The sequence below is a fragment of the Pimephales promelas genome, chromosome 11 (genome assembly GCF_988280905.1).
Source record: "Pimephales promelas chromosome 11, fPimPro1.hap1.1, whole genome shotgun sequence".
In the NCBI taxonomy this organism is placed as follows: domain Eukaryota; kingdom Metazoa; phylum Chordata; class Actinopteri; order Cypriniformes; family Leuciscidae; genus Pimephales; species Pimephales promelas.
The window spans coordinates 180001-203286 of record NC_142779.1 but is presented as its reverse complement, the minus strand read 5'-3'; the positions used below and the strand labels follow the sequence as shown (position 1 = coordinate 203286).

At 44.7% G+C, this 23286-nt stretch overlaps 3 protein-coding genes across 5 annotated transcripts in view; 1 reads left to right on the top strand and 2 right to left on the bottom strand.

Moving 5' to 3' along the window:
* Positions 1-73: 73 nt before the first annotated feature.
* On the bottom strand, positions 74-5134 carry slc30a10 (solute carrier family 30 member 10). Its single transcript, XM_039648573.2, has 4 exons — positions 4192-5134; positions 2664-2714; positions 2186-2425; positions 74-1657 (listed from the first exon to the last, which is right to left on the bottom strand). Exons 1-4 carry the CDS (start codon positions 4676-4678, stop codon positions 1212-1214), a joined length of 1224 nt encoding a protein of 407 aa, XP_039504507.2. The 5' UTR covers positions 4679-5134; the 3' UTR covers positions 74-1211.
* Positions 5135-7721: 2587 nt separating this feature from the next.
* Positions 7722-10585, bottom strand: ypel5 (yippee-like 5). 2 transcript variants are annotated; one of them, XM_039648580.2, is made up of 3 exons: positions 10460-10585; positions 9644-9789; positions 7722-9180 (listed from the first exon to the last, which is right to left on the bottom strand). In XM_039648580.2, the coding sequence occupies exons 2-3, from the start codon at positions 9782-9784 to the stop codon at positions 8956-8958; spliced, it is 366 nt and encodes a 121-aa protein (XP_039504514.1). In that variant the 5' UTR covers positions 9785-9789; positions 10460-10585; the 3' UTR covers positions 7722-8955. The 2 variants fall into 2 exon arrangements, with proteins under 2 accessions (XP_039504514.1, XP_039504513.1); XM_039648579.2 differs by lacking the exon at positions 10460-10585 and having other exon boundaries at positions 9644-9833.
* Positions 10586-10588: 3 nt separating this feature from the next.
* klhdc3 (kelch domain containing 3) overlaps positions 10589-23286 on the top strand; it is a 43872-nt gene continuing 31174 nt past the window's right edge. The window contains exons 1-5 of one of the 2 annotated variants that reach the window (XM_089116694.1): positions 10589-10673; positions 16006-16231; positions 16600-16776; positions 19951-20066; positions 20167-20238. In XM_089116694.1, coding sequence (XP_088972820.1) covers positions 16078-16231; positions 16600-16776; positions 19951-20066; positions 20167-20238 — 519 coding nt within the window. In that variant the 5' untranslated portion in view covers positions 10589-10673; positions 16006-16077. Of the gene's footprint in view, positions 10674-14153; positions 14274-16005; positions 16232-16599; positions 16777-19950; positions 20067-20166; positions 20239-23286 lie in introns of those variants that run through there. The other variant, XM_089116693.1, reaches the window with a different exon arrangement.

Genomic DNA, 23286 nt, shown 5'->3' with positions numbered 1-23286 from the left:
CGTCCAATCACAGATGTTTTGCAGACCATCATCAGGTGAATCTTCAGCTCAGTAAATAGACTCATGAAAACTCAGTTCACAAATCATTTCCAGGCTAAATCATAATTTAATCACAATGATTCCTATTAGTGTATTCAGTTTACATTCGATTGTCTCGCTCACACACACACACACAACACTATGATTTACATCAGAACATGTAAATATCAGTTAATTCTGTGTTTCCCTGAATTAGCAAACAGTTATGAAGATTACTATGAGAAAAGAAACGATAAATAATAATAAGAAATACGCTGATTTTGTTGTGAATCTCATGAAAAAATGTCCAGGTCTAATTTAACCCCAAAAATAAGGATCTACAGATTTGTTGCATTACAGCAATGAAGCACAACTGTAATGCGTCAAGATTTATAATAGTTTTATATCGCATATGGAATTATTATATCACAAATTAATTTACATATTAATTTCTCATATTACAGTCATGGGAATTTTGCTTGATTGTCTGTAAGCAAAAGTAATCTTTGGTTACACTTTATTTTAAGGCATCGTTGTTCTGATGTAATTATATATTTAAGTACTGAGTAATATTAAGCAACTACATGTGCTTACATTAGGGTTAGGATGTTTGAGGGTTAGTTGCACGTAATTATGCATAATTTATAGTTTGTGCATGTAACATCACAATGATAACGTAAAATAAAGTGTTACCGGATCTCTTTATCTTGGGCTGAACTGTGAGCTGGACGTCGAGAGATTCACTCATTCACACAATACATAAGCAGCAGTTTCAGTCAGGCACCGTTGAACAGCATGTCGTGTTTAACGACTCAAACGAAGAAAACGACCCAGAAGTCTGAAAGGCACAGACGTGCGGAGACGTGAAGGGATAGTTCTCCCAGAAATTAAAATTAGCCCATGATTTACGCACTGATGATGGACAGATACACTTTTATGGAATTTGAAACAGACACGGACGATCACTGCCGTTATAACGGCACACACACAGATAAGATTGTGTTCGTCTGGAAGAAGAATGTCATGTACACCTAGGATGGCTTGAGGGACAGTAAATCATGGGCTAGTTTTCTTTTTAGGGTGAACTATCCCTTTAAACACTCTTTTGTGTCCTGCAGAATATCACAGATCCGGCTGGGATTCAGTCTCAGACTAAAACATCTTCACGCTCTTGAAAAAACAGATTTTTAGCTTTAAAACTTGGTGCTTTCGGCACACTTGTCAGGTGTGTTGGGGCTGTGTGTGTGTGTGTCTCTCAGCAGGGCGGGTCCAGCGTTCAGCATGTCAACAGCCACGTCCCCCGAGGGCGAGGAGGGGTTTCCGTCACACACACTCACTGCGCCGGCCGGACAGCAGGAGAGCTTCACGCAGGCGGGCGACACACACACTCCGCTGCAGTGTCCGGGGTCCGCGTCCCCCTCGGCCCGCTCCAGCTGCACCGTCACGCTGTGGACCCCGGCCCGGTGGAAGAGCTGCAGGATCTGTCCGTGGAGCCCGACCCGGCCCGCCGCCCAGCTCAGATCCGCCAGCTCCGGACACACTCGCACATGCAGCGTCGCCACGTTACGCCCTTTAGCCAGCTCCCACACGTGAGCCTCGTGCACGCTCGTCACGCCGGGGAGTTTGCACACACTCTCCACTGGGACACACACACAAAAACAAGCGTCATGACTCAGAAGCTTTTCAGTATGAACCACAACGGACATTTATCGGATATCTCGTGTTTATTCGTAATTATTTATCAGTGTTTTAAACTCCTGTTCCTGGTCATCTTGAATCAGAATCAGTTTGTCTTGCAGCTTCTCTTCTCTGATGATGTGGGCGGGGCTATAACCTGTCACTCACAAGAGATCAGCCAATAGCAAACCACAACAATCCAATCAATTCCCCACAGACACAATCAAGCCCCGCCCACATCTGTTCTTGTTCCAGAAGCGTTTCTACGTTTCTACCAGAAATGGTTCATTAATTGAAAAAAAAAAACCCTTTTAAAGCTTTATCTCTGTTAGTGCTGTGTGTGTGTGTGTGTGTGTGTAGTGATTCTCCAGTGTGTGTGTGTGTGTGTGTGCTGGTGAACTCACGGATGGGGCTCAGCTGCAGGTCAGCCGGACTCATCAGTGTGTGTGTGTGTGTGTGTGTGTGTGTGTGTGTGTGCTGGTGAACTCACGGATGGGGCTCAGCTGCAGGTCAGCCGGACTCATCTGCAACAGGATTCCAGCAGTTTCTTTGACCAGTGGAACGGCGGAGGACATGATGATGGCCACCATGATGAGGGTCAGACTGGGGTCCACGTAACACTGCCAGTTACACGGGCTCTCGGGGGCCAGGGGCCACACGTAGAACAGAGCCGACGCCACGACCACCACCACTGACCCCAGAGCGTCATTCAACACGTGCAGAAGAACACCTGCAGAGAGACGAGAGACGACACTGAAGACAACGCTGACCCCCCAACACTGACCCCCCAACACTGACCCCCAGAGAGACGACACTGACCCCCCAACACTGACCCCCCAACACTGACCCCCAGAGAGGCGAGAGCTGTATTTTAAAAATGTCATATAATTACAAAAATAAACACCGGTATTCGGTATGAACTGGTATCCCGCCAGCACTAGCCTAACACTCAAATAAAGGAGGCTCACCTCGGATGTTCAGAGGAGGACCTTCTCGCTCAGCCTTCTGGTCCTGGAGGCCTGTGGACGGATAATGGACAAGTGTGGAGTGCAGAACTGAAGATCCATGTTTGGTTCTGAGGGTCAAACATCACAGCTGGACGGTCAGAAGTCATGGATTAAGAGTGTTTTTCGCTGTAAACCTGCGCAGAGAAGCCTTGTCTCCGCAGCGCGAGCCTCCACAAACGAACAAGGTGTTTGAACTTGATGCGCCGCCGTTGTACTATTCTTTGAAACGAAAGAATCGCCTCGAGTAATTGTAATCTAGGGTTAGCGTTAGGGTTAAGGCTACCAGAGAAACTTCCACTCTCAGTAAACTTGCGGCTTCTTAACTGGTTGCAGTTCCACTCATATCCATATGAGGGCGCTCACAGGACAAGTGCAGATTGAATGGAGGTCTATGGAGCTCTCACTCAATTTTAGTCTAATAATTTGAATGCTGTATGCGAAATGAGATGCAAAGAAATGACACATTGTTGAGTGTTAGATTTTTTCACTTATTTGCTTTAAAAAGTCTTTTAAAATGTCAATGACGTCATACACATCTTACGACCAGAGACGCTGCTTTACGGCAATCCTTCAGTCACTTTGGTGCTTTCGCGCTCTGCACTTTCTTTTCTCTCGAGGCAGCTGACACAGGTAAATACGTGCTAGAACAGTTTTTGTAAGACCAAAGTTCTTAACATTCTGGTCCCGCTTCATTCAACTTCCTACCATGTTCCTACCAATCAAATCTGAGATTTCTCAACGGCATTTAGGTGAAAGAGACAAATTTAGCCGTCTTGCTCCATAGATTTAGCACTCATGGGCGATCGCCCCCAGTGGAACTCTGCTGGAACTACAACCAAACTTTGGTACAATAGGACTCAATAGGGAGCGGCCAGGCTCTCTGTAGACGGGGCGCTCTGGGGCTACTTTACATTTTTTATTTAGTTTTATGAACATGGTTATAGAACATGGACCTTTATTTTTTATTAAATGGCCTTATTGTAGTGTCCTAATTAATTTAGACGCACAAACTGGGTGCCGTGTGATGAGAACGTGCTTGGCCAGATTCGGCTCGAAGTCGCGCATCTCTTCGGAAGCGGGGCCGCGCGGAAAGTGCACACCACCATGCGAAATGGGGTCTCGCGCACGACCGCCCACTCCGCGATGACGTCATTTTTGTCACTGGCACCTTCTGGCAAGTATAAACCAAGCTAAAAGTTTAACTTTAGAACCAGATTTTTCCTAGAACTAAAGAACTTTATTCTAGTAACGCATTCTGTTCCAGTGTGAATGGCCTCTTTCATTACAGATTATTAGTTCACAGTACAAGAAAACAGTCAATACTGTAGTAATTCATGCATGATCTGTTTACAACAACTCTCATCACACACACACACACACACACACACACACACACACGCCATCTCTCTCCCTCACTCTCACACGCATACACACACTCTATCTCTCTCCCTCTCACACACACACTATGAAGCGTTGTGATGATGAGCACCTGCTTCTTCCTCAGCATCGTCCCCGTCCTCTTTGCTCGACTTCCCCGCGTCCTTCCGCAGCGCCGCGCACAGGCACCGGTAGTCCTGGAACACCAGGAGCCCGAGCACGTTCACCGCGAGCCCGAGCGCGCCCACGATCAGCACCAGCGTTGGGTCATCGATCGCCTGCGGCAAAGCGAGCCTCTTCAGCGACTCCATGGACACGGAGAAGCAGAGCGCCGCGAGGAACACCGCGTTGGCCAACGCGCCCACCACCTCCGCGCGGCTCATGCCGTAGGTGAAGCGCCCCGAGCCCGCGCGTCGCGACACACGCGCCGCCGTCAGCCCGACGCACAGCGACAGTATATCCGACAGCATGTTGAAGGAGTCGGACACGAGCGCGATGGAGTTTCCCATGTAACCCGCCACGATCTCGGCCACGAAGAAGACCACGGTGATGACGAGCATCAGGATCAGGCGGCACGTCTTCCCGCTGTAGCGGCCCATGGTCGAGCCGAATGTGTGTGAGACGCAGGTGCGCTCGTCTTTCGCGTGCGTTCAAGTGTGTGAGATGCAGGTGTGTGTGTGTGTGTGATGGTGAGCTCGTCTCTGCTCATCACCTGGAGTCTCGCGCTGACGCGCATGAGTTGGCAGTTTTCCTGACACCGATTCAGCGCGCGCTGTTGTGTTGCTGGATTCCTCTCACTGTCACCTTTGGACACGCGCGCACACACACACACACACACACACACACTCACCCAGCGGGTTTCTTTCCTGCTGTTTAAGCGTTAGTTAGTGAGTTCCGTGCAGGTCAGCGGGGTTATGGCTCTACGTGCTCACTGTAGAAACAGTCGGATAATAACTCATCTGATTACATGAGCGCGATAAGAGTCTGCTGACTGACAGCTTTCATCTCTGATCATAAAACCTCTCGATCTTATGAGCTTCATCTTATTCTCTCTCGTGTCCTCAAAACAACTCGCACGTGCGCTATCTTTCTCATCGAGTCTTTCTTTATTCCACAAAAGGTTGATTAGTTTTAGAATTTTTATTTTATTTTATTAAAGGTTCCAAAAAGGGTTTTTTGAAGAACCATTTGGTTCCCCAAAGATCCTTTCAGCGATCAGTCCTTAAAAGAGACGTTTTGTGAAATACATTTGAATAATCTGAAGAAACTTTTGTGCAATGGATAATTTCAATGTTCAAGATTCAGCTTTACAGTGATAAACAGCATTTCGTCTGTTGTTCAGCTGAAGTCAGCTCCCTTGAAAAGATAATCTATTATTAAATTATATCATCTATAATGAAATTCTGCTGGAAACAGTGATGCCAACATCCATAATATGGTATTTCATATTAAGTGTTAAATGTTCTTCTCTGGAACCATTGATGCTGCTGAAAGGTTCTTTGGGGAACCAAAAACGGTTCTTCTATGGAAACCTCTTTTTGAACCTTTATTTTTAAGTTTAAGAAGCAGTTTCTTTTTACATACTGGTGTGTTTTTCTGTTGATCTGATTTGTTTGTCAGTAAACACGTGTTTGACCCGCAGAAATGAGGTTTTGTTCCAGTGTACGTGAGCAGGGCTTGAATTACAGTAGATGTAAGACAAAAACCTTTCCGTCAGCTCTAGTTAATACACACACACACACACACACACACACACACACACACACACACACACACACACACACACAGAACTGAAGATGATCCTCTGGGCTGTTGGATGAAGTCGACTGCAGAAGAACAACACTGAGCTTCACTGCCCTCTGCTGGAGAAGCCCAACACACAGCTTCATCTTCAGCTTCGGGACGGGACGTATTCCCCAGTCTGACATCATAGCCTGAACAAAATTATAAACGCGACACTTTGGTTCTTGCCCCGATTCTTCATGAGCTGAACTCCAAGATCTAAGACTTTTTCTATGTACACAAAATCTCTCTCCTGGGGTGCCTCAGGGCTCAGTGCTGGGACCCCCGTCTACATGACATCACTAGGATCTGTGATTCAGAAACATGGCTTTTCCTATCATTGCTTCGCTGATGACACACAACTCTACCTCTCGTTCCAGCCTGATGATCCGACGGTACCTGCCCGTTTCTCAGCCTGCCTGACGGACATCTCTGGCTGGATCAAGGACCACCACCTTCACCTCAACCTTGCGAAGACAGAACTACGCGTGATCCCGGCCAACCCAACTCTTCATCACAACTCCTCCATTCAGCTCGGCTCATCATCCATAACTCCATCAAGGTCAGCTGGGAACCCTGGGGTTGATCAGATGATCAGTGGAACTTCACAGACCTCATTGCTGGAACTGCCCGGTCCTGCAGATGGGCCTCGCTCAACATTAGGAGGATCTGCAGGCCCTTCCTAGCAGAGCTACACAACTCCTTGTCCATGTGTTGTTTTATCCAGACTGGACTGTTCCAGCTTGCTCTGTCAAACCTCCGCAACTGATCCAGATCGTCTGAGACCAGCCGGACACAAGCGGCTGCATGAACCGGTTTCCAGAACCAAAGAGTTTCTGCACAAACAGTCCAGAATCGTCTCAGGGAAGCTCGTCGCTCGTCACCCGCTGAGCGTGTTCGTAGGGTTGGGTATCGAGAATCGAGTATCGATTGGAATCGGGACTAACTTTTTGTTTTTCCCGGAATCGTTCAAAAGTTAAAATTTCGATTCCTAGTTTCGATATTCACAGTCCGCCGAGCGGAAGAAGAAACCGCTGAACAACACCAACGAAGAAGCATCTACCGGAAGTGTTGGCATAACCACGCGAGTCGAACATGAGTAGCTTACGTCGGCGATCCAAAGTGTGGCTTCACTTTTCTAAAAATAACGAAATCTCGGCAAAATGCAAAATTTGTGACTAAAGGAGTATTTGTGACAGAAGGAGTATTTCCTTCAGAAAGGCCGTTGATTAGCAAGGTTAGCTAAACTTTTTTGACCCTGCCTCTTAGAAGAATCGGAATCAAGAATCGTCAGGATCCGGAATCGAAACAAGGAATCGGAATCAGAATCGTTCAAATTCAAACGATACCCAACCCTACGTGTTCGTCCTGCTCTGGATCGGCGTATGCGTCAGCGTGTTCCCGGTCCATCAGATATCCAGCAACTCTGAAGAGGACCATCCCCACACAGGCCCGATCCACAAGCTGATCAACTCTATGCGAAGGAGAGATGTGTGCACTGTGGCGGTCACACCAGATCCAGATCCAGTAAAACTGCACATTATACGCCTTATTCACGGCAGCGCCATCTTTGATTTTTAATGAGAATGAAAGCGAGGCTGTGAGGGATAGACTTGCATCTCTTCAATGGGCTGTACTGTTATTTAATGTGTTTTCAGATTGTTCTGCTCATGAAACACTGGAAAAATATCTTTCCAAGAAATTTAGTAGACAAAAAACTCCCGACAATGTAAGCTGTGGAAAATTGTCAGTAATCTAGGAGCTTTATTCAGCTTTTTACAGCGGATGCCGTTGGAAACACGGTAAGTCTATCCCTCACAGCCTCACTTTCAGATTAGAAACATCAGACATGAACAAACATCATAAACAGAAAATGCTTTAATGAAAGGATAAATAGAGAGAAGCAGAAAACGGTCTCGCTGGTCACACTTTTACATCACAAACGAACACTGGAGAGAAACGATCATAAGCGTGTGAGGAATTTGCTGAGAATTACAGAACAATAAAGTTTCAGACTGCGGCAGAACTGAGGAGCTTTAGGAACAAATCCGGCCGTGAACGAGCCAGTAATCGCCTCAGTAACTCAACGCTCCTCTGATGCTGAACTGAGGAAAAAGCAACTGAACTACAACTATTCATCTCGAACAAAGGCGGGATCTTTCGGGAGTGTGTGATGGAGAACAGGCTGATGCGTCAGGAACCGTTACACACGTGTTTATACATTTCACTCAGAGCAATGCCTCGATCACAGCACTGACAGAAACCAGTTCACCCAGAGGAGAAGCTCCCAATCCCTCCAGTCAGCAATCCTGAACCGGTCCGTGGAGCTCTCGACGGCAGCGCGCACACATGAGGAGGAGTTACATTAGCCATCGCACTCCTCACCGCACTGGGCCATCCGTGAACCATCAAGGAAACTGACGTGATCCCCACAGCAGAAGCGAGATGTGTGTGTGCTGGCATTGCTGTGGTTTTCCTGTGTCTTCAGCTCAGGTTGTGCTTTAGTGAACACATGAAACACACGATCCACAGAGATCCAGGAAAACAATCAGAGCAACGAGATTCGTCAATCATTCCCCAAAACGTTTGATGCTTTTCTCCGTCTGTTCTACAAGCGCGAGTGAAACTGCAGGTTCATCCTATCATAACATCAAGAGCTTTGAAAGATGGGGAGAAAACTCATTATTGAACTATAATCAGTTTGTTAATCTACTAATCTGCAAAATGTGTTGCATAACGTTCACTGAGAATAACTGAGCTGAAGACACGGAGCCTGACCCTGAAACAAGAGCAATAATGGCATAGACACACTATAGTACGAAGCCGTCAATGGCTCAAGCACAGAGAGGAAAGATGCGTCAAACATGAGCTTATGGATTTCTGTCAGAGTATTACGATTCACACTCCTTCATGAGCCTCTCTGTACTTGCAGCCAATTGAAGAGGAGATTTTTCAGCGTCAAATGCGTGTTTATTTGCAAATCTATTTAGATAAAATCATGTTTCTCTGTGAGGAGGCGGGCTGACGGAGGTCACGTGACTGGGCTGATGAAGGTCATGTGATCACGTGCCCGGGCTGACGGAGGTCACGTGACTCAGGAGGCGTCTGAAGGCACGTGCTCCTCGAAGCCCTCGCTCTCCCGCACCAGCGCTCGCTCCAGGATGACTCGACCCTCTTTATAGCGCTGGCTGTCCTCTGTGGCGAACTCGTAGATCCAGCCCAGCTTACTGTTGCAGTTCTTACAGCTCACGTCCCGAACCATGTGTCTGCCGGTCAACATCACGCGGTCCTGCACCTCACTGTACTGCAGGTTCACCACCTGAGGACACACACACACACACACCCGTCAGCCAGAAACACGGAGCACATCTTGAAGAAAACTAAACTAGAGGTAATCCGGGTTTCCTAATCTATAATCCTATGAAACAGTGGCTAAACTAACGGAGAAGAAGCTTCAAGCGACACAGCAGTAATGACTTTATGAACTTCTTCACTTATAAGATTGATAATATCAGGGACAAAATTATAACTATGCAACTGTCTACTATCAGGGGGTGTGTTGTTGTCTCCCTGAGGAAGGATTTGTCTCATTTGCTGCTATAGGAGAGGAAGAATTTTGCAAACTCGTTAATTCATCTAATCAACAACCTGTATGCTAGACCCAAGGCTCAGTAGTAGGACCGCTGCTATTCACTCTGTACATGCTACACACACACAAACTGTACATGCTAGCCTCACACACACACACACACACGTGTGTGTGTGTGTGTGTGTACACATGCCTTGTTGAAGAGGAAGGCTCTCCCTGTGGCTCCAGTAAAGCGGGTTGAGATCAGCTCTGAGCGGTTCGTCAGGATCGTGTCACAGTTCGCGCAGGAAAACAAGCGCGTCCCACCGATGTGATCCAAGAAGATCCGGCCCATGATTCCTGCAACACACACACACACACACACACACACACACACACACACACACCTGTGAGGAGAGACGAGCACCGATATAACGGCAGTATTCAGCCACAGTGCCTTGCCTAAACGATTTCATGCGTGTCGTCTCTCTCATCTTCACATCTCTCTCTCTCTTCTTCAGTAACCCCCCCTCTCTCTCCCTCAATATCTCTCTCTTCTGCATGTCACTTCTCAATTTTCAATTTCAAATTAGCTTTATTAGCATGACTCGATGACTGTGTAACACAATGTTGCCAAAGCATCAACATGATATATAAATAATAAAACAATCAAACAAACAAAACATATATGTATAGATCATGTCATATCATGCGGCATAAATAGATCGTTTATTTACACACACAACCTCTCTCTCTCTCTCTCTCTCTCTTTAATTCAAATGTGCTTTATTGGCGTGACAACTACTTCAATGTATTGCCAAGCATTTCCAATCATAATAGACACATAAAATAAATAAATAAAAAATGAAAAATGTAAGTAGAACAATATCTCTCTCTCTCGTCTGTCGCTCAGCGTCACACAATAACAACAACAACATGATCAGATGAGCTTGAAAACGGTTATGGCGATTGATGGCCAAAATAAAAACAAATCTGGCCGTTTACTGGTTAGAATGATTAAAACTCTTACCAGCAGATTTAGATCGAGTGTTTATTTATTTCCGTACAGCTCGCACTGCTGTTTCCTTTCTGCGCTTTCGCCAGACTTTATATCAACATCCGGTTCGGTGACGTACGCGCTGACGTCACACGATCCGGCGCACGTGTCATGACAACAGCTGTCGGAAATGTGAAAGTTTGATGGGATACCTAACCTCTCCCAGACCCGGCAGACACGTATGTAGGTAAGATATGTTTTAAATCGACTCTAAAAAATAATAGAGGTATCCGTCTTCTCGTTCTCAATGATTGTGTCTCTACTCCTCATGTTATTCCAAAATGGAACGCGTTAGTGGAAGATATTTCATGGAAGAAGGTTTGGACTCTCCCTAAATAAGGTCAAAGAGATTTCTTTTAAGCTTATTCATCAATATTATCCTGTCAAAACGTTCATAGTGTCAAAATTTAAAGTATAGATGTAAACTGTACTTTTTGTGATTCAGAAGAGACTATCTTACATCTTTTTTGGTACTGTGGTCATACCAGACAACTTTGGCAAGACATTTGCCAATTCATTGTAAATTATATATATAAAGACTTTGTGCTTTACTTCAAATATGTTCTATTTGGGTTTTTCATATTTGAGAAGCAATATGAGAATATTTTTTTTCTTTGCAACTTAATTATTTTGCTTGCAAAATATTTTATCCACAAATGTAAAACTATGAAAGTTACCCCAAATTTTTCTCACTTTCAAGAAGATGTTAAGATTTATATCAGAACTTTATCTACCTCTTGTAACCAAAAGGCTACTAAAACTTTGAATGTATGCTCATTTTTTGATGTGTTTGTATAAAAAGAGATAGTATGTGTGTATATATATATAATATTATTTTCTGTTTAAGTTATTATTATTTTATTTATTTATATTTTTTGTCTTTCTCGTTAAATTCCAATGTAATGTAATATGTATCAATCCTTGAACCTCTGGCTCTTGTTTGTGGTTTTCAAAACCTTTCACTGTTTTCACTGTAAGTAAATGTTTAATAAAAAAATAAAAAATAAAAATTTGATGGAAATTTTAGAAATGTTGTAATTGCACATCAATAAAAATCTCAACCCCCCCCCCCCCCCCCCAATATGTGAAAACAATTGTTGTGGGAAGATATTCCAGATGGAGTCTACCTATTAAGCCAATTTATTTTGAAAGTATAATTTAAAGAGTTAAAATCAATCAAATTTAATCCACCTCTCTCTGTTATAATAGTTTAGAATCACCGATTTCTTCATATAGTGGATTTTATTTTTCCAGACGAAATCTGTCAGGACTCTATCAATCACTTTAGCTGTGGTCTTATCAACATACAGAGATGAAGTGAAAAGCCTCTCAGCCTTGGTGAGCAAAATTCTTCCTTTAATAGACAGCTCTCTTTGAAGCCAGCAGTTCAGTTTTTTCTTTGTTTCATCAATAATCAGAGTTAAATTTGTTGCACATCTATTTATATCTTTAGTTATTTCTATACCAAGATATTTAACAGAGCTTTTAACAGCTATACCGTTTATTGTGGAAACACTACAATTTTTTTAATGGGAAATAATTGGCTTTATGCACAGCTGCACTACTTCCTGAACTTAAGCCAGCTCCTTTGTTTCCTGTCTGCCATTATTGGCCAAATTGATTAATCCAGCCTGAGCTCAGTAGTCACGGCAACAATAATCAGACACACCTGAATTAATCAAGTTCGTCCAATAATGGCAGACAGGAAACAAGGAGCTGGCTTAAGTTCAGGAAGTAGTGCAGCTGTGCATGAGATCTTCAGACTCGGACAGGAAGCTTTAGAAAATGACTGAAGGATATTTAGGGCTATAGGGATTTGAGAAGACTCTTCTAAAAACAGCGCTGCGTCAGCAGCTAACTGACTAATGATTCAATTTGTAGTTCCAACAATTATGCCTTTTTGGTTGCATATACAAATAATATGCAAATTAAGAAATTGTACTGCAATTAAAAACAAAGGAGACACTGGACATGTCGAACACCACGATCAAGGAAAAATCTGGGAGAAGTACTGTTTTTCAGTTTAATAGAAATATTTCCATTTAAATACAACATTTTCACCATCTTACAAAATCAGTCACCAAATCCAAATTTTTTAAGTGCTTGAAATAGAAAATTGTGTTCTATAGTATCAAACGCTTTGTAATAGTCTAAGAAAAGAATGAAGCTATATCGTTATTAATTTGTACTTTTGGCATGGGCTTTAATATATAACACATAAACACACATTTGGAATAATCAATATATCTTGTATAAAAATAGATCTTTATTTTATGATATTTGGTTTATTAACGGTTTAATTTTAGTTCGTCAGCTTTTAACAATCAAGGTTTCTTAATGACATACACAGAGTTTCTTTCAGAATACAATATACCAGTTACTCCCAAAGAATTTGCTATTGTTATGGGATTTATACCAACAGGGATCTGTATCCTCTTTAAAAATTGTCCTTACTCTCTTACAATAATTAATACTCTTCCTGAGCCAGATAAAACTCCAATTGGTAAAATATGTTTTTCAGGAAAAAAAAGATAGAAATAATAAAGTTAGATCCCTCTTTCTTGCAGATAGTCTCTGTTTCTCCTGTAATTTCATACTGGAGTAGATTATTTAAAAAATTAAATTGGGAAAAGATCTGGTCCTTACCACAAAAATATTTTTTAACAAATAAAGTAAAAGAAGTATCCTTCAAAATAATAAATACATTTGACCCTGCTAAATATTTCATGATTAAATATAAAAGTAATATTGACACAAGATGCTCATTTTGCTAAGTTCACAACTGCTTATCTATACTAAACAACTATGGGAAAGTATTGGCAAGTTTATTAAAGATAATATCCAGCAAGATATATCAGTAAAGACATCATTTTTGGATACTTTGACTTTGATGCCGATAAAAAAAAGCTTGCTTTGTTACCAATTTAATTTATTTTATTGGGAAATTCTATATCCATAAATGTAATTTCTCCAAAAATAAACCAATCTTTATAGTTTTTTTTGAAAGAGTTTGAAATGTTCCTTAACACCATCTCATCCTCAGTAAATAAGGAAGCAATAAAAACACTTTTATTTTGTAATGACTTTAATTTGGTTAGACCTACACTAAATTTTGTATAGAATATCTTGACCCTCATTTTATTTATTTATTTTCCTCTTCTTTTTGGTTTCAGATAGTCATACATTTGTGTTAAGATGACTCTGTACATATTGTTGTCATATTTTGTACAGATATGTTTGCAATTTTGTAACAGATTTGTATGCTATGTGCTATGATTGTCATCTTTGTTTGTTTATAAGCATAAAAAAACAGCTGTCGGAAGTGTTTTATTCAACTATTCTTTTATATTCTGTTATTTTTAATACGTATCGTTGTGTTGTAAATGTGTTGTTCCACGCCGTAAACTGAACGTTCAAACAAGTGTATGGTTCAAACAAAACATTACAAAGAATAGCTGTCGGAACCAACATTAAAACGGAGAAAAACAAGATACTCAAACCCCGTTTCTTCTCTATGGAATCTTATTTAAGAGAAAGAGGGTTTCATTGTAAAAAAACAACAAACAAATGCTTAGAAATGCTTTGGCAATACATTGAAACAATTGTCATGCCAATAAAGTACATTTTGAATTGAGAGAGAGAGAGAGAGAGAGAGAGAGAGAGAGAGAGAGAGAGAGAGAGAGAGAGAGAGAGAGAGAGAGAGAGAGAGAGAGTGAGAGAGAGTGTGTGTCTGCAGAGGGCGCCAGAGCTCGTTCATATCATTATTTTGAACATTAGCACACAGAAGGTAAGAGAGGAGAAATTTTGCTCAACAGAATCAGCTTTTATTAACACCACATTCATGTGTAATTTCTGTAATTGATCATCTCGATACACAACTTATTCTGCGCAGGTCATCCTCAGCATATCCGGTGTGTGTGATCTGTGCTCGGGCTCTGAGGGGTTAGCTCGCTTTAGCCCGGTTAGCCGGAGCGGCTAATAATGACCCTTGATACCGGACTGATTAATTATTGTCTTTCATCTGAATGTCATCTTTCGATTTTATGCTAAAAGAGAAATGCGGTTTTGGTGAAAGGAATATTTTGATCTGATGGTTTGAGCTGTTTGTGTGGACAAGTTGATTTGACAGTGCTAATCGTGCTAGCACTGCATTTACAGATGATTAACTCCATGTTGAATTATTTTATAAAATTAAAATCAGTTTTACTGAACGAAATACTCTAATACGCGGGATAAAAACAGGCACATGTATCATTTGTTTTACTACCATTAATTCTGATGTCCCAGCAAAAAATATATACCTCATACACACACATAATGGACATACTGTGATCTAATGCAGTTTAAATCTGTTGATTTTCTGAAATTGTGCTGTTTAATCTGGCAAACCTTCAAGAAATTAAATGTCATTGTTATAAAGAGTAGAGTGAAACGATTAACTGTGTTTCTATTAATAATCTGTCATTTAAAGGTTAGAGGTCATCCTCTGGTGTTCTCAGAAGGGCTCCACCGGCAGTGTGTGTTTGAGACGCAGCCGTGTGTCCTGTGAGGATGATGATGAGGATGATGATGATGAGCTGTTGTGTTTCTCTAAATATATTCTGGCATGTGCCGTCAGAGATATGATTATATATTTGTCCTGGGCAGTGGCAGAGACTGAATCTGATGCGTCGGTTCTTCACACACACATATCAGGCTTTATTGACTTTATCCAGTGATATTGATGATTAAAGCAGCTTTACAGGAGAGAATTATCCAGATCAAGTTCTGTTCTCATCTTACAGTGTCAGTGCAGCCAGATCCATAATACTGGATATATGTCTTTCGTAGCTCACGATAATGACAGATGTGTGGCTGAGTATCTGTGTGTATCCCTCAATTTTCAATTTCAAATTAGCTTTATTAGCATGATTGTGTAACAGTGTTGCCAAAGCATCAACATATTATCTATAAATAAAACAATCAATCAAAACATATATGTATAGATCATGTCATATGTGGCATAGAAATAAATAGATTAATAAACACAGTCTATCCTAAGAAATAAATAAATACATTGGGTCACTTTAGAGAATTAGCTGTCTCTAGCATTATGAACAGCCAGCAAGTATTTAGCCGCTAGTGCAGCTGTGCTATCATGTGCTCCGAGTAAGAAGGACATTTCCTCAGTGTCACTCAGTTCACAGAATGATGGGATCAAGGTTTCAAATCTGGGCAGAAAAGTCTCTCTTATCTTAGTATCTTAGATCTCTCTCTCTCTCTCTCTCTCTCTCTCTCTCTCTCTCTCTGTCTGTGTGTGTAATCTGTGTCTCTCTCTCTCTCTTATGATGGACACTTTTATGGACTTCCAAACACATGCCGCCATTCACTGCCATTATAAAGGAGTCAGCCCAGGACATTGTTTGACATAACTCTGATTGCACTCGTCTGAAAGAAGAAAGTCATATACACCGAGGATAACTTGAGGGTGATTAAATAATGATCTAATATTCATTTTTTTGACCCCCCCCCCCCCCCAGCTGTCCTCTGATTGGCCGCTGACAGAGCAGTGATGCGGCTGCTGATTGGGCTGATGGAGGTCTAGGCGTGGGATGTTACGCTGGACGGTGCACCTGGAGGGCGGCCCGCGGCGGGTCAACCATGCGGCGGTGGCGGTCGGGCACAAGGTGTACTCGTTCGGCGGGTACTGCTCGGGGGAAGACTACGACACGCTCAGGCAGATCGACGTGCACGTCTTCAACACCGGTGAGGGACAAACCCGTACATTATTCCAACAGCTGGATTTTTATGAAGTAACATTTAAATGTTGTAACAAATGTACTGCTCATTGTTAGCTCATGATAGTTAATACATTAGCTCATGTAAACTAATTGACCTTATTGTAAAGTGTTACTGCGTTTCGTGTGGAGATGCTGCGAAACAATGTATTAGTGAAAGTGCTATACAAATAAAGTTGAATCGAGTTAAACTGAATGATGTTTTTGAGGTTTGCTGGTTTCGAATTTGAGCGTCTTTTGTGTGTTTGTCTGCGAGCGTCTTGTGTGTTTATTTGTTTGTGTGTGTTTTTGATGTGTGTCTGTGAGCGTCTCACTTGTGTGTGTGTGTGTCGGCAGTGTCTCTGCGCTGGACGAAGCTGCCGCCGGTGCGCACCGGAGGACGAGAGCACACTCGCGAGGTTCCCTACATGCGCTACGGTCACACCGCTGTCCTGCTGGACGAGACCATCTTCATCTGGGGCGGCAGGAACGACACAGAGGGGGCGTGTAATGTGCTGTACGCCTTCGACGTCAGTAGGTGGCGCTCACACAAGTTCACGCTGACTCACTCAGACTCACTCAGACTCACTCTGAGTCACTCAGACTCACTCTGACGCACTCTGACTCACTCTGACTCAATCAGACTCACTCAGACGCACTCTGACGCACTCAGACTCACTCTGACTCAATCAGACTCACTCTGACTCACTCTGACTCACTCAGACTCACTCTGACTCACTCAGACGCACTCTGACGCACTCAGACTCACTCTGACTCAATCAGACTCACTCTGACTCACTCTGACTCACTCAGACTCACTCTGACTCACTCAGACTCACTCTGACTCACTCAGACTCACTCTGACTCACTCTGACTCAATCAGACTCAATCAGACTCACTCTGACTCACTCTGACTCACTCAGACTCACTCTGACTCACTCAGACTCACTCTGACTCACTCAGACTCACTCTGACTCACTCTGACGCACTCTGACTCACTCTGACTCACTCTGACTCAATCAGACTCACTCAGACGCACTCTGACGCACTCAGACTCACTCAGACTCACTCTGACTCACGCTGACTCACTCTGACTCAATCAGACTCACTCAGACTCACTCTGACTCACTCTGACTCACTCAGACTCACTCTGACTCACTCAGACTCACTCTGACTCAATCAGACTCACGCTGACTCACTCAGACGCACTCAGACGCACTCAGACTCACTCAGACGCACTCAGACTCACTCAGACTCACTCAGACGCACTCAGACTCACTCTGACTCACTCAGACGCACTCAGACGCACGCAGACGCACTCAGACGCACTCAGACGCACGCAGACGCACTCAGACGCACTCAGACGCACTCAGACTCACTCAGACGCACTCAGACGCACTCAGACTCACTCAGACTCACTCAGACGCACTCAGACTCACTCAGACTCACTCAGACGCACTCAGACTCACTCTGACTCACTCAGACGCACTCAGACGCACGCAGACTCACTCAGACGCACGCAGACTCACTCTGACTCACTCTGACTCACTCAGACGCACTCAGACGCACTCAGACTCACTCAGACGCACTCAGACTCACTCTGACTCACTCAGACGCACTCAGACTCACTCAGACGCACTCAGACTCACTCAGACTCACTCAGACGCACTCAGACTCACTCTGACTCACTCAGACGCACTCAGACGCACGCAGACTCACTCAGACTCACTCAGACGCACTCAGACGCACGCAGACTCACTCAGACTCACTCAGACGCACTCAGACTCACTCTGACTCACTCTGACTCACTCTGACTCACTCAGACTCACTCTGACTCACTCTGACTCACTCAGACGCACTCACTCACTCAGACGCACTCAGACTCACTCAGACGCACTCAGACTCACTCAGACTCACTCAGACGCACTCAGACTCACTCAGACTCACTCAGACTCACTCAGACTCACTCAGACTCACTCAGACGCACTCTGACTCACTCAGACTCACTCAGACTCACGCTGACTCACTCGGACTCAATCAGACTCACTCTGACTCACTCTGACTCACTCAGACTCACTCTGACTCACTCAGACTCACTCTGACTCACTCAGACTCACTCTGACTCAATCAGACTCACGCTGACTCACTCAGACTCACTCTGACTCACTCTGACTCACTCAGACTCACTCAGACTCACTCTGACTCACTCTGACTCACTCAGACTCACTCTGACTCACTCAGACGCACTCAGACTCACTCAGACTCACTCTGACTCACTCAGACTCACTCAGACTCACTCAGACTCACTCAGACTCACTCAGACTCACGCTGACTCACTCAGACTCACTCAGACGCACTCTGACTCACTCAGACTCACTCAGACTCACGCTGACTCACTCAGACTCACTCTGACTCACTCTGAGTCACTCTGACTCACTCTGACTCACTCAGACTCACTCTGACTCACTCAGACTCACTCAGACTCACTCAGACGCACTCTGACTCACTCTGACTCACTCAGACGCACTCAGACTCACTCTGACTCACTCAGACTCACTCTGACTCAATCAGACTCACTTTGTATCACTCAGACTCACTCTGACTCACTTAGACTCACTCTGACTCACTCTGACTCACTCTGACTCACTCAGACTCACTCAGACTCACTCTGACTCAATCAGAGTCACTCTGACTCACTCAGAGTCACTCTGACTCACTCTGACTCACTCAGACTCACTCTGACTCACTCAGACTCACTCTGACTCACTCAGACTCACGCTGACTCACTCAGACTCACTCAGACTCACTCTGACTCACTCAGAGTCACTCTGACTCACTCAGACTCACTCTGACTCACTCAGAGTCACTCTGACTCACTCAGACTCACTCTGACTCACTCAGACTCACTCTGACTCACTCAGACTCACTCTGACTCACTCAGACTCACGCTGACTCACTCAGAGTCACTCTGACTCACTCTGACTCACTCTGACGCACTCAGACTCACTCAGACTCAATCAGACTCACTCAGACTCAATCAGACTCACTCAGTTTCTCAGATTAGCAGCATCAGTGTAAACTCCGGAACACACCAAGCCGACGGTCGGCCGTCTGGCAGATTTAGTGCGTCGGCCGACTAGGTTTCCTCGGTGTGATGCGCACGGTTCCGTGCCGTTGGCTGAAAATAGTCGGCTTTGTTTCGCGCGATTCGACATGTTGAATCGGCGTCGGGCCGTTGGGGAAAGAGAGAACTCTGATTGGCTGTTCAGCTTAGTGAAAGAGTCAGTGCACAAGAATAAACGCAAAACATCAAGCAGAGAAGCCCAAACGGTAAAGATAGAAGGCTGTTCGTATGTTACGTCTTCTTACCGGAGTGTTCCTCTGCGAATATTTCAATATTAACATGAGCGGAGTGGAATAAAGAAAGTGTTTACAGGAGTGATATTCAAAACAGTAAAAACGTGCTGCTTTATTTACGGTGTGTGTGTCTGCAGCCGGTGTTGGTCGGTTTTCCTTCTGAATGACGAATATAGACTAATATATCTGCAGAAATAGACGGTTGGCTCATGACACGCGGGCGCAGAACACTCATTATAGCTGACCGTCGCCTGTAACGGTTGTTCTGTTCTCAGATCAGCACCGATGGTGTGTGTGTGTGTCACTGGCTCCGGTTGTGTGTTTCTCCTGTAACGGTTGTTCTGTTCTCAGATCAGCACCGATGGTTCACTCCCAAGATCTCGGGAACGGTTCCGGGCGCCAGAGACGGACACTCGGCCTGCGTTCTGGGAAAAGCCATGTTCATCTTCGGTGGATATGAGCAGCTGGTGTGTGTGTGTGTGTGTGTGTGTGTGTGTGTGTGTCTTCCGTGATGAGCTTCACTGCTAAAGTTCAGTGTGTTTGATACGTGTGTGTTTGTGTTCTCAGGCCGACTGTTTCTCCAACGACATTCACAAGCTGGACACCAGTAGCATGTGCTGGTCACTGGTCAACGCTCGGGTGAGTGTGTGTGTGTGTGTGTGTCTGCTGCCACTAGAGGGAGCCGTGGAGCCTCGATCTGTCAACAACTGCTGTCACTATAACACAACACCACAGATAGAAGTGTGTGTGCGATCGTCGGTTTCATGTGTGTGTGTGTTAGAGAATGTGTGTGATTGTCTGTTTGATTATGATTATGTTCTGTACTCTGACTGTGGTGTGTGTGTGTGTGTGTGTGTGTGTGTGTTCTGTACTCTGACTGTGGTGTGTGTGTGTGTGTGTGTGTGTGTTCTGTACTCTGACTGGTGTGTGTGTGTGTGTGTGTTCTGTACTCTGACTGTGGTGTGTGTGTGTGTGTGTGTGTGTGTGTGTTCTGTACTCTGACTGTGGTGTGTGTGTGTGTGTGTGTGTGTGTTCTGTACTCTGACTGGTGTGTGTGTGTGTTCTGTACTCTGACTGTGGTGTGTGTGTGTGTGTGTGTGTGTGTTCTGTACTCTGACTGTGGTGTGTGTGTGTGTGTGTGTGTGTTCTGTACTCTGACTGTGGTGTGTGTGTGTGTGTGTGTGTGTTCTGTACTCTGACTGTGGTGTGTGTGTGTGTTCTGTACTCTGACTGTGGTGTGTGTGTGTGTGTGTGTGTGTGTTCTGTACTCTGACTGTGGTGTGTGTGTGTGTTCTGTACTCTGACTGTGGTGTGTGTGTGTGTGTGTGTGTGTGTTCTGTACTCTGACTGTGGTGTGTGTGTGTGTGTGTGTGTGTTCTGTACTCTGACTGTGGTGTGTGTGTGTGTGTGTGTGTGTGTTCTGTACTCTGACTGGTGTGTGTGTGTGTGTGTGTTCTGTACTCTGACTGTGGTGTGTGTGTGTGTGTGTGTGTGTGTGTGTTCTGTACTCTGACTGTGGTGTGTGTGTGTGTGTGTGTGTGTGTTCTGTACTCTGACTGGTGTGTGTGTGTGTTCTGTACTCTGACTGTGGTGTGTGTGTGTGTGTGTGTGTGTGTTCTGTACTCTGACTGTGGTGTGTGTGTGTGTGTGTGTGTGTTCTGTACTCTGACTGTGGTGTGTGTGTGTGTTCTGTACTCTGACTGTGGTGTGTGTGTGTGTGTGTTCTGTACTCTGACTGGTGTGTGTGTGTGTTCTGTACTCTGACTGGTGTGTGTGTGTGTTCTGTACTCTGACTGTGGTGTGTGTGTGTGTGTGTGTTCTGTACTCTGACTGGTGTGTGTGTGTATTCTGCACTCTGACTGGTGTGTGTGTGTGTGTTCTGTACTCTGACTGTGGTGTGTGTGTGTGTGTGTGTGTGTGTTCTGTACTCTGACTGGTGTGTGTGTGTGTGTGTGTTCTGTACTCTGACTGTGGTGTGTGTGTGTGTGTGTGTGTGTTCTGTACTCTGACTGTGGTGTGTGTGTGTGTGTGTGTGTGTGTTCTGTACTCTGACTGGTGTGTGTGTGTGTTCTGTACTCTGACTGTGGTGTGTGTGTGTGTGTGTGTGTGTGTTCTGTACTCTGACTGTGGTGTGTGTGTGTGTGTGTGTGTTCTGTACTCTGACTGTGGTGTGTGTGTGTGTTCTGTACTCTGACTGTGGTGTGTGTGTGTGTGTGTTCTGTACTCTGACTGTGGTGTGTGTGTGTGTGTTCTGTACTCTGACTGGTGTGTGTGTGTGTTCTGTACTCTGACTGGTGTGTGTGTGTGTTCTGTACTCTGACTGTGGTGTGTGTGTGTGTGTGTGTTCTGTACTCTGACTGGTGTGTGTGTGTATTCTGCACTCTGACTGGTGTGTGTGTGTGTGTTCTGTACTCTGACTGGTGTGTGTGTGTGTGTGTGTGTGTGTTCTGTACTCTGACTGGTGTGTGTGTGTGTGTGTTCTGTACTCTGACTGTGGTGTGTGTGTGTGTGTGTTCTGTACTCTGACTGGTGTGTGTGTGTGTGTGTTCTGTACTCTGACTGGTGTGTGTGTGTGTGTGTGTGTGTGTTCTGTACTCTGACTGTGGTGTGTGTGTGTGTGTTCTGTACTCTGACTGGTGTGTGTGTGTGTGTGTGTGTGTGTTCTGTACTCTGACTGTGGTGTGTGTGTGTGTGTGTTCTGTACTCTGACTGTGGTGTGTGTGTGTGTGTGTTCTGTACTCTGACTGGTGTGTGTGTGTGTGTGTTCTGTACTCTGACTGGTGTGTGTGTGTGTGTGTTCTGTACTCTGACTGGTGTGTGTGTGTGTGTGTGTGTGTGTTCTGTACTCTGACTGTGGTGTGTGTGTGTGTGTGTTCTGTACTCTGACTGTGGTGTGTGTGTGTGTGTGTTCTGTACTCTGACTGGTGTGTGTGTGTGTGTGTTCTGTACTCTGACTGGTGTGTGTGTGTGTGTGTTCTGTACTCTGACTGTGGTGTGTGTGTGTGTGTGTTCTGTACTCTGACTGGTGTGTGTGTGTGTGTGTGTGTTCTGTACTCTGACTGTGGTGTGTGTGTGTGTGTGTGTGTGTGTTCTGTACTCTGACTGTGGTGTGTGTGTGTGTGTGTGTGTGTGTGTTCTGTACTCTGACTGTGGTGTGTGTGTGTGTGTGTGTTCTGTACTCTGACTGTGGTGTGTGTGTGTGTGTGTGTGTGTGTGTTCTGTACTCTGACTGGTGTGTGTGTGTGTGTGTGTGTGTGTGTGTTCTGTACTCTGACTGTGGTGTGTGTGTGTGTGTGTTCTGTACTCTGACTGGTGTGTGTGTGTGTTCTGTACTCTGACTGGTGTGTGTGTGTGTGTGTGTGTGTGTGTGTGTGTTCTGTACTCTGACTGTGGTGTGTGTGTGTGTGTGTTCTGTACTCTGACTGGTGTGTGTGTGTGTGTGTGTGTTCTGTACTCTGACTGTGGTGTGTGTGTGTGTGTGTTCTGTACTCTGACTGGTGTGTGTGTGTGTTCTGTACTCTGACTGGTGTGTGTGTGTGTGTGTGTGTGTTCTGTACTCTGACTGTGGTGTGTGTGTGTGTGTGTTCTGTACTCTGACTGGTGTGTGTGTGTGTTCTGTACTCTGACTGGTGTGTGTGTGTGTGTGTGTGTGTTCTGTACTCTGACTGTGGTGTGTGTGTGTGTGTG

Coding starts and splice junctions, on each gene's coding strand:
- slc30a10 (XM_039648573.2), bottom strand. CDS start 4,678: ATGGGCCGCTACAGCGGGAAGACGTGCCGCCTGATCCTGATGCTCGTC. Junction 2,715..4,191: donor CGATGCTGAGGAAGAAGCAG/GTGCTCATCATC, acceptor ATCCGTCCACAG/GCCTCCAGGACCAGAAGGCT. Junction 2,426..2,663: donor TCCTCCTCTGAACATCCGAG/GTGAGCCTCCTT, acceptor GTCTCTCTGCAG/GTGTTCTTCTGCACGTGTTG.
- ypel5 (XM_039648580.2), bottom strand. CDS start 9,784: ATGGGCCGGATCTTCTTGGATCACATCGGTGGGACGCGCTTGTTTTCC. Junction 9,181..9,643: donor GAGCCTTCCTCTTCAACAAG/GCATGTGTACAC, acceptor GTGTGTCCTCAG/GTGGTGAACCTGCAGTACAG.